Source organism: Solanum stenotomum, chromosome 9, assembly GCF_019186545.1.
Source record: "Solanum stenotomum isolate F172 chromosome 9, ASM1918654v1, whole genome shotgun sequence".
NCBI classification, from domain to species: Eukaryota; Viridiplantae; Streptophyta; class Magnoliopsida; order Solanales; family Solanaceae; genus Solanum; species Solanum stenotomum.
Window position 1 is genome coordinate 56,138,912 of NC_064290.1, and position 15,078 is coordinate 56,153,989.

Genomic DNA, 15,078 nt, shown 5'->3' on the forward strand with positions numbered 1-15,078 from the left:
CTCGTGTTCAAATTTTGAGAGTTCACTCTTATGTCAACTACATGACACAGAATTTAATTGAATCCTAATGCCAAGTAGCCAAACAACAACAACAAAAAAGTACTACTGCATAGGCTTATGCTTCATTAGCAACTAACATTGAAGCTAGGGCAATGCTGCATTCTGTTTGCTTGGCATCTCCACTTCACTCTCCAAAACTCAAAGACTCCATTAATGGCACTTCAGAAATCCCCAATACTACCCTTCTCCACCATTTCACTTCTCCATTCGAGCTCAAACAAGCTGTTGCCTTTCTCATCAAAACCAATAAACCTCTTTCACTACTCCCACTTTCTCGGGTAGCTTCCATGTGCGCACTTACTCCCGATTTCCCCTTTGCTCAACAGATTTTCAGCTCTGTTGATCAGCAAGAAGTTGCCATATGGAATAGCTGTTTGAGACATCTTGCTGAAGGTAGTTCTTTAATTGATGCAGTTTACTTGTTTCATCAAATGCGTAGTTACAATGTGAGTCTTGACTGTTTCACTTGCTCGTTTGTTCTTAAGGCTTGTGTTGGGTTACGGTATCTTTTACATGGGAGAATTGTTCATGGGTATATAGAGAAACTTGGGTTTCAATCGAATTTAGTTTTGCTAAATGCACTTCTTCATTTGTATGCTACTTGTGGAGCAATGGCTGATGCGAACCTTCTGTTCGATAAAATGCCTCAACGAGATGTTGTGTCCTGGAACATAATGATTACCCAATTAGCGAAAAAGGGTGATGTTGATGGGGCGTTTGACTTGTTTGAGAAAATGCCTGAGAGAAATTTAAGGTCTTGGACTGCTATGATTACTGGTTTTGTTCATTGCGGGAAGGCTAAAGAGGCTATTAGACTTTTCGTAGAAATGGAAGAGACGGGGTTGAGGGCGAATGAGGTGACTGTAGTGGCTATTCTTGCAGCTTGTGCTGATTTGGGTGCACTTGAATTGGGTTGGAGGATTCATGAGTATTCAAATAAGAGCGGGTTCAAGAGAAACGTTCACATTTGTAACACTCTGATTGACATGTACATTAAGTGTGGCTGCTTAGAGGCTGCAAAAGTTGTTTTCGATGAAATGAAGGAACGAACAATTGTATCATGGTCAGCTATGATCCAGGGTTTAGCTATCCATGGGCATGGGGATGAAGCCTTAGAACTCTTTAACGAGATGATCAAAATGGGAATGAAGCCTAATGAGGTCACGTTTCTTGGAATCTTGCATGCTTGCAGCCATATGGGGTTGATCAACAAGGGGCGCGAACTTTTTACTAGCATGAGTAGAGACTATAACATTTCCCCTCAAATCGAGCATTATGGTTGCATGGTTGATCTCTTGAGTCGAGCAGGACTTCTTCAAGACGCATATGAGCTCATCACAAGCATGCCTATAAAACCAAATGCTGTTGTATGGGGTTCTTTTCTTGGTGGATGTAGAATTCAAAAGGATGTGAAAATGGCTGAGGAAGCTATCAGGCAACTAGGTGTCCTGGACCCTCTTAACGATGGATACTACATTATCATGTCTAACATTTATGCAGAAGCTAAGCGTTGGGAAGATGCAGCAAGGGTGAGGAAGTTGATGAAAGATCGCGGAGTAAAGAAAACTCCAGGTTGGAGTTCAATTACTATAGCAGGAACAACGCACGAATTTGTGGCTGGAGATGATAACCATCCTCAGGCCGAGCAGATCTTTAAGAGATGGGATGAACTGCTAGAACAAATGAAGTCCAAAGGATATGTACCAAATATATCAGTGGTTCTACTTGACATAGAAGAGAATGAGAAAGAAAAATATGTGTATCAACATAGTGAGAAATTGGCTCTTGTTTTCGGTTTGATGAACATAAAGCCAGGAGAAACGATCAGAATAATGAAGAATCTTCGCGTTTGTGAAGATTGTCATGCTGCTTTCAAAGTAATATCAGAAATTGTCAAGAGAGAGATAGTTGTGCGTGATAGGAATAGGTTTCATTGTTTTAAAGATGGATTTTGTTCTTGTAAAGACTATTGGTAACAAATCTTGCACTTGGAGACATTTTGTATACTGCAATATATTGTTTTCTTGATTCAAATGAAGCATTGAACTTCCAATACAAAGTCAAAATGTATTTGTTTTGATAATCGAGAAATCTCTAAAGGTCAGTATCACATAATTCGAAACTCAGGAGATAATAGGCTTGGTTGAAATTGAAATGCAGTTTGTTGATGCTTGATTCTTGTCACTAATTTTAGATTTTACCAACATTTTAAAAAATATATTTAACAAAAGAGGAAAAACAGCATAATCATAACTTGCCAACGTGCTCTTAATAAATAAGCTAAAACATAGAATATTGATAAGGAAATGCAACATAAAAATCCCATGACAATAGATATATAAGTGTACGAGCTCATATGAGATGGATGATAATGAAAGGGTCACAATGCATCCCTTTCCTATATTAAAAGGACCAGTCTACAATTTAATATTTTATTTTTACTCCAGACTTTTAATAATTGTGTTTAATTTTTGGATTTCTCGATACAAAAACGGCAAAAATGATCATTTATGTTTGAGAGTAGACTCAAAACAATCGTTTAAATATCCACTGAACAGTTGGTGCTTTAAATTTACCAATAAGTTAAAACACTTGTAATCCCAATCAAATATTTTCCAAATTTTATCAAAGTTGAACTTTTTAAAAAATAACTATATACACCAAGAAAGTCTCATCAAATCCTAAAATATGCCACACAATAAGTTGCACTAAATATTAAAAAGATATTAAAAATAAAGTTAAAATAATACCTCAAAAAAGGTCACTAGACTTAAGAACTAAATTTAAAATAGCAAAAACTACAAAATTTCACCTCTAAATACGAGTTTCCGCTAATTTCCTTCTTCTTTTCATAGTTTACATCAAATATAATAGACATAATTCGATAAATGTTTGACGAAGACTAAAATTATTAACTTTGCAAACTTAAAAGGACCAAAATTGTTCAATACATACTTAAGGGTATTTTTAGCTACTCTCAAACATAGAGACCATTTTTGCCATTTTCTCGCCCTGTTTGAATCTTCCAAAAACTACCATAAATGCCCAATAAAGTTTTGATTTTTCACAATATCAGTTCAATTGTATTTTGCAGAAATGGGATCTTCTGAAGGTCGAAGAGCAACTTTAATGGTGTATAGAAATCTACTCAAAGCAGTGAAAAAACATATAGGGAGGGAAGAACACAAAGCTCATTTTACTGATTTCAGCAGGGAAGAATTCAAGAAGAACATAAATCTGGAATACCTAAAAGACTCTTCTTTTATTCAGCAAAGAATTAATCTTGCTCAAAATTATACTTGTCTTCTCAATAGTATCCATCATCATAAGGTAGCTTCATCTCTTTAATTAATTATCCCCATTTTTTGTTTAGTTGTATCCCCTCTTTTTCTTGTTACTTGTTGTATTGTATCATATTGTTGTTTTAAGTACTATGTTTGTTTTGATTGTTATGAAAGATTTCGTTTTTATGTATAATGACTTATTTGGTGTGGTTGCATCCGGTGGCAGATTTAGGATTTTCACTTACGGAGTTTAAAATATGAAAGCCGAAAGTTGTTCAACATCTGTTGTATATGCATGTATAAACAGTGTAATCCTCAGCCCTACCTAGCTCCACCCCTAGACTCGTGTTATTATCTTATTGGAAGGGAAGCCTTGAGTAACCGGTAAAATTGTTGTCACGTGATTAGGAGGTTATAGTTTGAGTGTGGAAATGTAAGGTAAGATTGCATACAATAGCCCTTCCCCAGACTCCATTCATAGCGGGAGCTTTTGTTTCTTGGCTAAGATGAAATAGACATAGTTAATTGTAACTCTTTATTATAGTGTTAGTAGTGGAAGAATATATGACAACATATCCAGTGTAGTTCTACGAAGTGGGGAAGTAGTGTTAGTAATGGAAGAATATATGAAAACAATTGTTAAAAAGTAATTAAAAGTTAGTTTGAGAGTCGTTTTTAAAAGTGTTAGATAAATTTGGACATGAGAAGTATGTAAATGAAATGTCTAGTTTGTTTATAATGTTTAATTTACTTAGTTAAGGCGTATAGCCTAGTGAATTGTAAGTATCACAGAAGGTAGTGAGGACAACAATGTTATGTGGATTGAATGTTTCATATCTAATTGGTTTATAATGTTTTTATTTACTTGGTTAAGGCGTATAGCCTAGTGAATTGTAAGTGTCACAGAAGGTAGTGAGGATAACAATGTTATGTGGATTGAATGTTTAGCCTTTAAGGTCCTATGCACCTACAATATTAGAGCTCACAAAAATGTTGATGTCAAGATGTATGAGTAATCACACAATATCAGATAAGATTAGAAGTCATCACATTCAGTAGAGAGTGGAAGTGGCACAGTGTAGGATAAAATAAGAGGTCACTTGAGATAGTGGTGTGATACTATGATAATTGGAGGTGCTACAAGGGAATGAGGTAGACTGAAAATAATATGGAGGAAAATTCTCAGTAGACGTACAATTTCTTGGAATCAATGTGGATTTTGTTAAGGATAAAAAGGGTTACATAGAGTCTATACCAATTGGTTAGATTAAGGTTTTGTTATTGTGTCATTGTTAATGTTGTATATTCGATCATATTACGAAAGATTTTTTTTCTTCTGATAAGCCTAAATGTATAGCTGTAACTAGTCGTTTTATCCTTATTACTTGACCATAAGTTGAAACAATTAAAAGGGTGTCATGGGAATTCTTTCTTTCTCAACTATAACATTTTTTGCGTGGTGAACTCTCTCCGCGATCATGATTCTTACATTCTTGTTATCTTGAATCGTGATAATAATTGTATCTTACAAATGTGGCTTTCTTTGTTTTTGCAGGACTTGTTATTTTCTTACAACATCGCAGTGGATAGATCAAATGAGATGACAAAAGTGCTGGGCAAATCTGCTGCAAGTGTGGGTCTACGCCTTCCTGATGTTTATCAGCATTAAAAGTTGGTAGGTTTTCACTGTTTCCTTTCCATTCGCTTGATTATGTGACTTTGTGGTAAACAATGGATCCATTTATGTTGTGTTGTTTATGGTCCAAAAATTGCCATGTCATAGCACGTTAAGCTTGGAAAGTCTGTATGTCTAAGAAATGAAAGAACCAATGGAAATGACAGAGCTAACGAGCTTCATGTTGTAGCATGTTACTTAAATTTATATTTTTTCAACTTCTTAATGGATGTTTCCTTTCTAGCAATTTGGTTAGGAGCTAAATATACTTTTTTTCTTTGTTGATGAATCCGATGAATAGTTTTTCCATGTGGAAAGTAACCTCATTGCTGCAATGGCTAATTGAATTCAGGACTCAGATCATTAATTGGCTCATCTTGATTATTCTAAGATTTCAGAAGCTGCATTACTCACTGCCTTTCGTCTTTTAATTGAGTGGTTGTATTGGACGTGAAATTGTGCAATCCAGGTCAAACAACTGTAATTGATGGAGTCGTAGCTAGAAATACATCTACGTAGGATTAGGTCTGGGATGGCAGTGGCTCCTGTGTTGCTATTGTCGGGTTGTTGATGGATATTTGCATCTACGATGTTACTGGACATTGTGGTGACTCTGATTTTGCCAAAAGCTTGATGTACTTTTGTATGAATGAGTCGGATAAATTCTTGTGGAAATGTGAATGGTTCCATAAAACGTTTAACATTTACTACTTGTCTGCAAAGTTTTTGATCCATTTCCACATTCTTGCTTGTTTGCAGCATATGCATCACATTGAGTCCATCTCTTAGTCTTATATATACACATTTTCTCAACGTACGTGTTGTTTGCAGTACTGGTGTCATGTCGAAGGTGGTTTCAGATGATTCAACAAAACAGGAAGCTGATATCGCAGATATCCTAGAACAACTTTCATTCATATCTCCTTAGGATAACAATTTCACAGATTTGTCCTATGCTGGACAGAATGTTTTTGGTTTGATGAACACCAAACCATGAGAGACAATCAGAATAATGAAGAATTTTTCGCGTTTGTGAAGACTGCTTCAAAGTAATATAAGAAATTGCCAAGCTAGAGATAGTTGTGCCTGATAGGTTTCATTGCATATGAGAACTCATTAGTCCATTTGAACATGTTGTTTCTGTTTGTTGCTATTGTCTCTTTTTCACTATTCATTCTACTGGAGGATCTTTTTGAAACAACCTCTGTACCTACTTTACCATCCCTAGACCCCACTTACAGAATTACACTGAATTTGTTGTCGTTGTTGTTGAGTCTCACTAAAATCTTGCAAGTTATGTTATACAGAAATATTTGGTCAATTATTGAAAAAGAACATGATTACTCCTTTGTTGTAAAAAGAAAAAATTAGTTGGGGTCAACAATGTCTAGTTGTTTTGTAATGTTAATTAGTGAATGTATCATCCTTCAATAAACTATGCAATTGCTCAAATAAACAATGGCTTTGAAAGTGACAGAGGTCAGACCAATTTGACCAAATCATGTCATGTCATGTCCCTTTGTAGAGTTGTGGAGTACCTCAAATTCAGGTACTCAACTATAATCTAAATTCTAAAATAATCATACTCTTTTTCGATTCGTATTATCTGTCTTTTAAAGTTTTCGCTTAATCATAAGAGTATTTGTCTACCTACTAACCAATGACGGATGGATAATATAAATAGTGTTTTTGATACATAGTATAAGAATCTTTTGTCTTCTAATTTAAATAATGTAAAATCAAAAGTCAAGTAGAGCACTAAGTAAACCTTACAAAAACTATTCATCATGATTCTATAACTATTCCATGTGAAAAATCACTAAAATTTTAATAAATAATATATTCTGAACTCATAATTTCTTGAAATATGTAATGATTTAGTCGTAAGAACCTAATATGTTCTGCCTTCTTTTTTTTAAAAAAAATACTCAGCAAATTTTAGTATATCTAATTATTTGGCCAGATTCAATAATTATTAGATACAACATAATTTGCTTTAAAAAATTTAGGAAAAAAGGAAAAAATTGACATTATTCTCTCTTCACATGCAATTAAGAGTAAACCCGTGACTTTTTTTTTTTCCCTCTTTCTTAATTTTATATACAAAAACATTTTATATTTATTTGTTTGTTCTGTTTTAGATCAGAATCCAGACTGTTATGAGGTGACCTAATAAATACAATTGCTATGATCCATAACACAAATCATTTTCACTTATAAATTTTGCTACCTAAAATTAGATCTCATTTCTTAATTTTTGCACCTAATTTGGACCATATACCATTTATCTACTTGATTTGACTGCTAACAACTCTATGAAAGCCATCATTTCACAAGCCAATAACCACAATATGGTGTGGCTAGTGGTTAATGGACCAAGCAAGCATGAAAATAGTTCGAAAAATAAAATAAAAATTAGTTTGAAAAACACCTTATCACACGGTATAAGATGTTGTATGGAGCGAAGTGTTAGTGCAAAGTCAAGGTTGGATCATGCAGAAAAAATTCTTTGAACTAACCGACAAGTCAATTTAACTAGTTATATTATGTTAGTTTTTCGTTTTTTAAGTTATTTTACTAAGCTTATCTTGTCTTAACATCTAAATAAACAAAGGGCGAACACCAAAAAGGAATCATCACTATCTCTTAAAGAAAACTTTATCAAATAGGCTTTGCTTATTCACTCAAATAATGCATTAAACATGAAAGTGTCTAGTTCTGCCCATTTTAGAAAATTGTTACTACCTAATTTTCTATAATGATTTGCAAAGATCATAGTGCATTTGAAAGTTTCAATCTTTGTGGAATTGAGAGACGTTTTCGATAGACCCTTGAATAAGAAAACTAGTAGTAATAATACCAATAACTCTTTGTTATTAGAGTTTTGTGGAGATTGATGATCTCCAATTTTTGGTATTTTTAATTTGGAATGACATAATAAAAGAAAGTATGAGAGACAGGTTGGAGAGGGGTGGTGGCCCATATGTTTGTTGATTCAGACACTTGTGTTTGGGACAAAATACAATGAAATAATTGAACGTGAAAAGCTTTACTTTAGCTTTGACCCCCCATGTTCTCAATTTGTTAATAGGGACTCTACTAATTTTTGCCTCAACTGTCGAGAATCATCCTTTTCTTCACTCCCAAACCTATTTTTCTCCTCACAATTAGGTCCCCTCTCTCTCTTTTGTATCTTTTCTTTATCTAACAGTATAAAGATTGCTTTTTTCTGTCCATTCTTCAACAAAAAAACCCTCAAAGTTCTAATCTTTGTGACTTCAGGTACTAGTTTTTAGGCTGTTTTTTTTGGTACTTTTTAACTGGACCAGTGATTTGCTGGGTGGGTTTTTTTAGGCTTTCTTTGTTTTTAGCATTTGGGGCTTTGTGGGGTTTAACGATTTTGCTTGGTAGGGTTTTCTTGGAAAAAAAAGGTGGGTCTTTTACACAAGATCTGTGTGCTTTCATTGACCCTTCTTCTGTTTCTTTTTTGTTATCTATGTGGGGTTGTTCTTATCTTCTTCTATGTGGTGTTTGAGTGCTCTTTAATGACTGCATTTTAATGTTTTGCCTTGTTTTAGGTTCCTGTTTCCTGGAGGAAAAAAAGGAATTTGGTTGTTTTTGAGGTAAATGTTTGAGACATTAGGTGTCTTGGACCTTTAATTGTTGCTAAGTAATAATGATCTGCTGTCTGCTGCTTAATTTTTGTTGGATTAGTCTACTAAATGACTGTTGATTTTTGACCTTGTGGAGTTTGGTTTCATCATTTCAGCCCCTTTGTGTGTTCAGATCTTTTTACTTTCTATTTTTCCCTTCCTTAATGATTTCAAGTTCTGCTTCTTTTTGTCTCTTTGAAATAGTGCCATCTGTTGTTGTTTTATAGTTCTATTGCTTCAAGTTAGGAACTTTTTGACTGTGATAGTGCGGTTGAGTTGTGTTTTTATGATTTTCTTGTTCCAATTTAGGAACTTTTGACTGTGATTGTGCGGTGGGCTGTGTTTTTATGGTTTTCTTGTTTCAATTTAGGAACTTTCTATGTTGTTGATGGAGCTGCTTATGTTGGTGTGTTTTTCTAATAAGAAGGGGGTTAATGGCTTAAGCTTGGAGTTCGAGTAATGGGTTTGGTAAGCACAGTATAATTAGGTATCAATATTCGTTTCTATGGCCTCGACACCTTCTTCCAAGAGTTTAGCCGAAAAGCTGAACAAGACAACTGGAAATCAGACAACAGAGCGGAGTTCTCGCAGGTCTACACCTTCCCAAGTTCCAAAAAATAACAAATTAGAGATCGCGACTTCTAAAGAACGAGAAGTTGTATCGAAACAGCTTGTGGTAGAATCAACTGTCAGCCAAAAATCGCAGATCAGTCAACCTAAGGGATCTTCCAACTCACTTGCTGATAAATTTGATTCAAACTTATATTTGGGCAATTCAAAGTATTCAGCTAGTGGAGTAGGTTCTATGCCTATGGAGGTAAAAGGTTCACAAGGGACAGCTGATCAGGAAAGGAAGAATTCTATTAAGGACAGCTCAGCATCAGCCAAAGTTAGTGATGGGGCTAGCAGTATTGCAAAAACAAGTGGAAGTGCAAAAATTAGCGATCGAGCAGATTTTATTGAGAGTGGTAAGAGCAGCATCTGTAGGGGGAGCACAGGAACTGACGTAAGTGAGGAGAGTACTTCTAGCAGCTTGAGCAGCAGTGTCAACAAACCTCATAAAGCTAATGACTCAAGATGGGAAGCCATCCAAGCTATCCGTAGTAAAGATGGGGCATTGGATTTGAGGCACTTCCGGTTGCTGAAGAAGCTGGGAAGTGGTGATATTGGAAGTGTGTATCTGTCTGAGTTGTGTGGAACAAAGTGTTATTTTGCCATGAAAGTTATGGATAAGGCGTCGTTAGCTAGTCGTAAGAAGTTGCTTCGTGCTCAGACAGAAAGAGAGATATTGCAGTCCTTGGACCATCCATTTCTCCCAACATTATATAGCCATTTTGAAACAGAAAAGTTTTCATGTCTAGTGATGGAGTTCTGCCCAGGAGGAGACCTGCACACACTCAGACAAAGACAACCAGGGAAGCATTTTTCAGAACAAGCGGTGAAGTATGATACTTGATCACTGACCTTACTGTCTTAAGATAGTTTGCTCTTCTTTCTTTTAAAAAAGTTGGCATCTTTTGTTGCTTTCAGTCTGGAGTATTATTTTCACAATTTACAGCATTGACTATATCTTTAACTGTTAGATCTAGATATGTTTTTGTTATGGCTGTAGACATAATTAATCCAACATCATCCATTATTTCTTCATTTTAAATTAATTGATCCAACAGATATACTGATAACAATCAAGGGATATAAATGCCTTTAAATGACATGATTTTCTTGGTGGTACCAAGAAATTGAATTGAAGCAAACTGACTTCTATGCAAGTTCTTTCAAGTACCTAAAGCAGTCGGATTGCATGTACTAACCAGTTATATCATTTACCTCTGGACAATGAAATGCTTGTTGACCTCACTGTTAGTTCAAGAGGCTGGTTATTTGATGTTCTGACTTTATTCTTTGCTCAGTGGTTTAGATCCTACATCTTAAATTCATAAAATGAGTGTGCTTGAGCTACTTTTGGGATCATTTGCTAGTTTTTTTTCCTCCATAGGTATCATTTGCTTGTGTTTTTCTTACCAAGTCAAGTGGATGTTTAAACTGGTTTAAATTCCTCTCCTGTGTTAGATCCATAGTCTATACGTAGCTGTTTTTGGTCTCTGTTGCCTGTTGCATGTTCTTCTTGTCAACTATTTCCAATTCATAGCTGCAAGTTAGTGTGACCACTATTTTAATTGGACATAGTAAATGCTGTTTATTTTACTTTTAAGGTTTGGTGCCTGCTGGGACATAACATATTTTTGTAGTCATTAAGCTCACTGTTTGTTGCGTGGTCCTGTAGTTGGGGTAATCAGCTAAGGTGCAAGCAGGTTTTTTTTTCCTTCTGGCAAATGAATCCTTCTGTTTAGTAGTCATCCACCTGATTTTAAATATTAAGAAACATTATTGATTTCTTGGTTGGTGTTGGAGCATTCAGAGACTGTCAAATGCTCACTTTGACTCATTCTTGTGACACACTTTTCTTTTAGTCATTTGCAAAACATTGACCTCTTTAATGTAATGGGAATATCTTTTGCTGAAGTAGATAGTTGTAATGGATATATTACTTTGTCAAAAATATTAGATTCAATGGTATATGACATCTTAAAATCTTCCTGGTTGTTCAGCTATTAATTTGATACATCTAATGAACTCTTATAATAACCCATCCAACTGTATTATCAATGTCTGCATAACTCATATTCAACTAGTTTATACAAGACAGAGGAAGCATTTAAATAACCAGATCTAGGGTAAGTGTTGTGTTCCCCTCCCCTAGAGTAAAGCGGGGAAATGTTGAAACCCAAACAAGGGATAATATTTTGGACCACTGAAAAAGTTGTCACTGTCGGACAAAATCACTACCATTCAGTAATACACCTTTTTTTGGGTGGTGTTGGTGGTGGGTGGGGGATGCCTTTCTGGCAACTTCTTTGTTTGATGATTCTTGCCCGTCTCCCAAGTCACTGGAATAATGAAAGCTGTAACCAGCTCTTCAATTTTGCTGGCAGTTCTCTCTTCCTTGCAATTAAAATCTTCCCACCCTGCACTCAAGGGTGTGGCCTAGTGGTCAATGAAGTGTGTTAAGAACCATGTGGTCTCTGGTTCAAAACCAAGCGGATACAAAAACACTAAGAGGTTTGTTTTCATATGTTCAAGCATTGATGGACAGAGTTGTCTGGTATCTATGCTGGTGGGAGGGGTCTAGAAATTGCATACTATGCATATGAAGAATGTTTTAAACTAGTGTATTCATATTTGTTTCTTGACATGATTTGAATGGGATGTTGCATGTTTTCGGAATATGTGAAGTATCGTAAATATTTGTGTATTTTTCTTTTGAGTTGAATAGTAGATATAAGCCTTCTATTGCTAGTGCTAAAACTTCAATGAAGGAAGCAGGAAGAAATTATAAGGATTTTCATTTCTGCTTTCTGCCTTTGCTTAATTTCAAACTCATGAACAAAAAGTTTGTGTTGGTGACTGCGGTTTATTAATTCGCTTGTGTTGTATTGTATCTTAAAATTGCAGGTTCTACGTAGCAGAAGTGCTCCTTTCTCTGGAATACCTTCACATGCTTGGCATTGTATACCGTGATCTCAAGCCAGAAAATGTGCTTGTCAGAGAAGATGGACATATAATGCTCTCTGATTTTGACCTCTCCCTTCGCTGTGCTGTCAGTCCAACGCTTGTCAAGTCATCATCTCTTGAAGGTGAGCCACTGCGCAAGAATTCAGCTTATTGTGTGCAGCCAGCATGCATCGAGCCCTCTTGTATTCAGCCGTCCTGTGCTGTTCCTACAACATGTTTCGGGCCTCGCCTCTTTTCCAGCAAGTCAAAGAAAGAAAAGAAATCTAAAAATGAAATAGGTAATCAAGTTAGCCCATTACCAGAGCTTATTGCTGAGCCTACTGGAGCGCGGTCAATGTCATTTGTTGGGACTCACGAGTATTTAGCACCCGAGATAATCAAAGGTGAAGGACACGGGAGTGCAGTAGACTGGTGGACCTTTGGTATCTTTCTATACGAGTTACTGTTTGGCAAAACACCCTTCAAGGGATCAGGAAATCGACAAACTCTTTTCAACGTTGTTGGTCAGCCCTTGCGGTTTCCAGAAACTCCAGTGGTCAGTTTCTCAGCGAGAGATCTTATCCGAGGCTTGCTGGTGAAGGAGCCACAGCATAGATTGGCATACAAAAGAGGAGCCACAGAAATCAAGCAACATCCTTTCTTTGAAGGTGTAAATTGGGCTTTGATACGTTGCGCGAGCCCTCCTGAGATCCCGAGGCCCGTGGAATTCGAGAGAATTTCAGTTCCACCAGCAGCATCAACCAGTGAGAAAGGTGTAGCTGGAACTGTCCCTTACCAGAAGAATTCAGACAACTATCTTGAATTTGATTTCTTCTAATCTATTTTTTAAATATCTTTTTTTCGTCAAGGCGATTGGCTGTTCATCTTCACAAAATGAAACATAGGAAGGATGTACAACATTTGGAAGATGTAATGTGAAGGTTTGATTAGTTTGATGATCATATTATTGTTTGAGTTGTAATTCAACAGTTGAAAATTTGTTGCATGGCAAAACACTACAAGTTTGATGCTACCAATCGATAATGTGAATTTGTTAGTTTATTTAGATCTTTGTTTTTCTTCCTTTTATGGTTCGACAACTATTTTTGATGCAAGAGGTTAGTTGCTTCAATAGTATTTATTCGAGTTATCGACACGATATCGGTAGACTTATAAGCCTTTGATCTGTAGTGTTTGAGAATCTCGACATGATATCACTAGACTATAAGCCTTTGATTTGTAGTGTTTGAAACACTCCACATGTTTTATGTAGAATTGACGTTGATACGTAGAATCGACTTTGAGCTATAAATGATGGTATGATATAATACAAAGCAGCGTTTATGTAGTATACTATCCCCAAGTAGCCTGTCAATGACTAATCCGATGACTCAAATTTGAAACTTATAAATGTTATGGAGATAACTATATAGATTTCATTTCCAACTAAACTTGCCTGCTTATTGATAAAAAATAATAATTAAATAATAAGTTGCAAATAAGAGCAAAATGATTTCTTAAAAAAAAAATTTTTAATGCGGTGAGCAAAATGATTTTCTGCTTATTGATAAAAATAATAGTTAAATAATAAGTTGCAAACAAGAGCAAAATGATTTCTTAAAAAATAAATTTAAAATGCGGTGAGCAAAATGATTTCTTTAAAAAAAAATGCGGTGAACGTGGATCGAACACATGACCTTCAGATCTTCAGTCTGACGCTCTCCCGACTGAGCTATCCCCGCTTGTTGATATTTATGTATTAACAGTAATATATAACCATTTTGCAAAACATTTTGCATTTATATTTTATAGGGAACATGATAACATTTCTTACATCGACCTATATTAAACTAAAAATTCAATTCGATGAACGAAATATTTCATATTCGATCAGGGTTCAGGAAATATTTGTATCTCAAAAATATATGATATAGGTAGTCTACCATAACCTATATAAACTATAAACTATTTTACTAGATTTTAACATGTCATAAAAGATGATTATCTTATCTTTTAAATTACTACTTTCAATTTTAACAGATAACTAAAAAGAATAATTTGGTGCACAAATAATTTATTTTCACATAAAGCTGGATAAAGGGTTCACATCCAAAAATGTGATTTGACTGCCTACTTCAATAATAATATTAATAAAATAATAGATATTTTCACTTTTCATGATTTAAATTTGTGATCTATTATACTCAGAAAGCCAATCTGTAATAGCCAACTATTTTATGTATTTGTAATTATCTCTTAGGTAACTGATGATAATATTTAAAAAAAAAATCACACTATTATATCATTATGAACCAATAATCAAGCTAGAAAAGATGATTATTTTTATATTTTTATTGGGGGTTGAGTTATTGGGACTTCATGGAGGAAGAGCATTGATTCTATACCTTATACTTCGGTTATTGTTTCCACAATCAAACAAAAAAATATGAATAATTTTGTTCCCAAATATGTCCATGCAAATGCAATTGGATTGAATGTTTGCTATATTAAACGTGGAGCATATATAGTAAAGTTCATAAGCATCTTCTATTTGGAGAAATTAAAATAAAATATCATATTATAAAATATTATACATGCAAAATAATTAACTCATCCAAAAGCCAAAGAATTCATATATATCCATACCTTTTTAAAATAAAATAAAAAACTTGTCAATTAATTATATATTCATGACCATACCATAAAGAAAAATATTCCAATTGGTTGGACATCCTTACAACTTTCACACCACATGAGTAGTGTAGGTACAATATTGTGCGGATTTGAGATTTTAAATTTATAGATTTTTATAATGATGAGTTCAAGTTGATCAATTTATAGACGAGCAAAAAAT

General features: G+C 34.8%; 4 protein-coding genes and 1 non-coding gene across 9 annotated transcripts in view; 4 read left to right on the plus strand and 1 right to left on the minus strand.

The window, feature by feature from the left end:
• Positions 1 to 15,078, plus strand: part of LOC125876532 (transmembrane emp24 domain-containing protein p24beta2-like) — a 125,010-nt gene that overhangs the window by 65,805 nt on the left and 44,127 nt on the right. The gene's annotated exons all lie outside the window — the stretch shown is intronic.
• On the plus strand, positions 86 to 2,048 carry LOC125876525 (pentatricopeptide repeat-containing protein At5g66520-like). The gene has a single exon (XM_049557727.1). It carries the CDS (start codon positions 153 to 155, stop codon positions 2,034 to 2,036), a length of 1,884 nt encoding a protein of 627 aa, XP_049413684.1. The 5' UTR covers positions 86 to 152; the 3' UTR covers positions 2,037 to 2,048.
• Positions 3,118 to 6,201, plus strand: LOC125876535 (uncharacterized). Its single transcript, XM_049557743.1, has 3 exons — positions 3,118 to 3,390; positions 4,900 to 5,019; positions 5,851 to 6,201. Exons 1-2 carry the CDS (start codon positions 3,157 to 3,159, stop codon positions 5,011 to 5,013), a joined length of 348 nt encoding a protein of 115 aa, XP_049413700.1. The 5' UTR covers positions 3,118 to 3,156; the 3' UTR covers positions 5,014 to 5,019; positions 5,851 to 6,201.
• Positions 7,966 to 13,290, plus strand: LOC125876526 (serine/threonine-protein kinase D6PK-like). Of its 5 annotated transcripts, none has more exons than XM_049557729.1 (4): positions 7,966 to 8,301; positions 8,598 to 8,642; positions 9,043 to 10,115; positions 12,186 to 13,290. In XM_049557729.1, the coding sequence occupies exons 3-4, from the start codon at positions 9,178 to 9,180 to the stop codon at positions 13,060 to 13,062; spliced, it is 1,815 nt and encodes a 604-aa protein (XP_049413686.1). In that variant the 5' UTR covers positions 7,966 to 8,301; positions 8,598 to 8,642; positions 9,043 to 9,177; the 3' UTR covers positions 13,063 to 13,290. The 5 variants fall into 5 exon arrangements, with proteins under 5 accessions (XP_049413686.1, XP_049413688.1, XP_049413687.1 ...); XM_049557730.1 differs by lacking the exon at positions 7,966 to 8,301 and adding an exon at positions 8,362 to 8,450; XM_049557731.1 differs by lacking the exon at positions 8,598 to 8,642.
• TRNAF-GAA (transfer RNA phenylalanine (anticodon GAA)) lies at positions 13,894 to 13,966 on the minus strand. The gene has a single exon. It is a non-coding gene; the product is annotated as a tRNA-Phe (tRNA).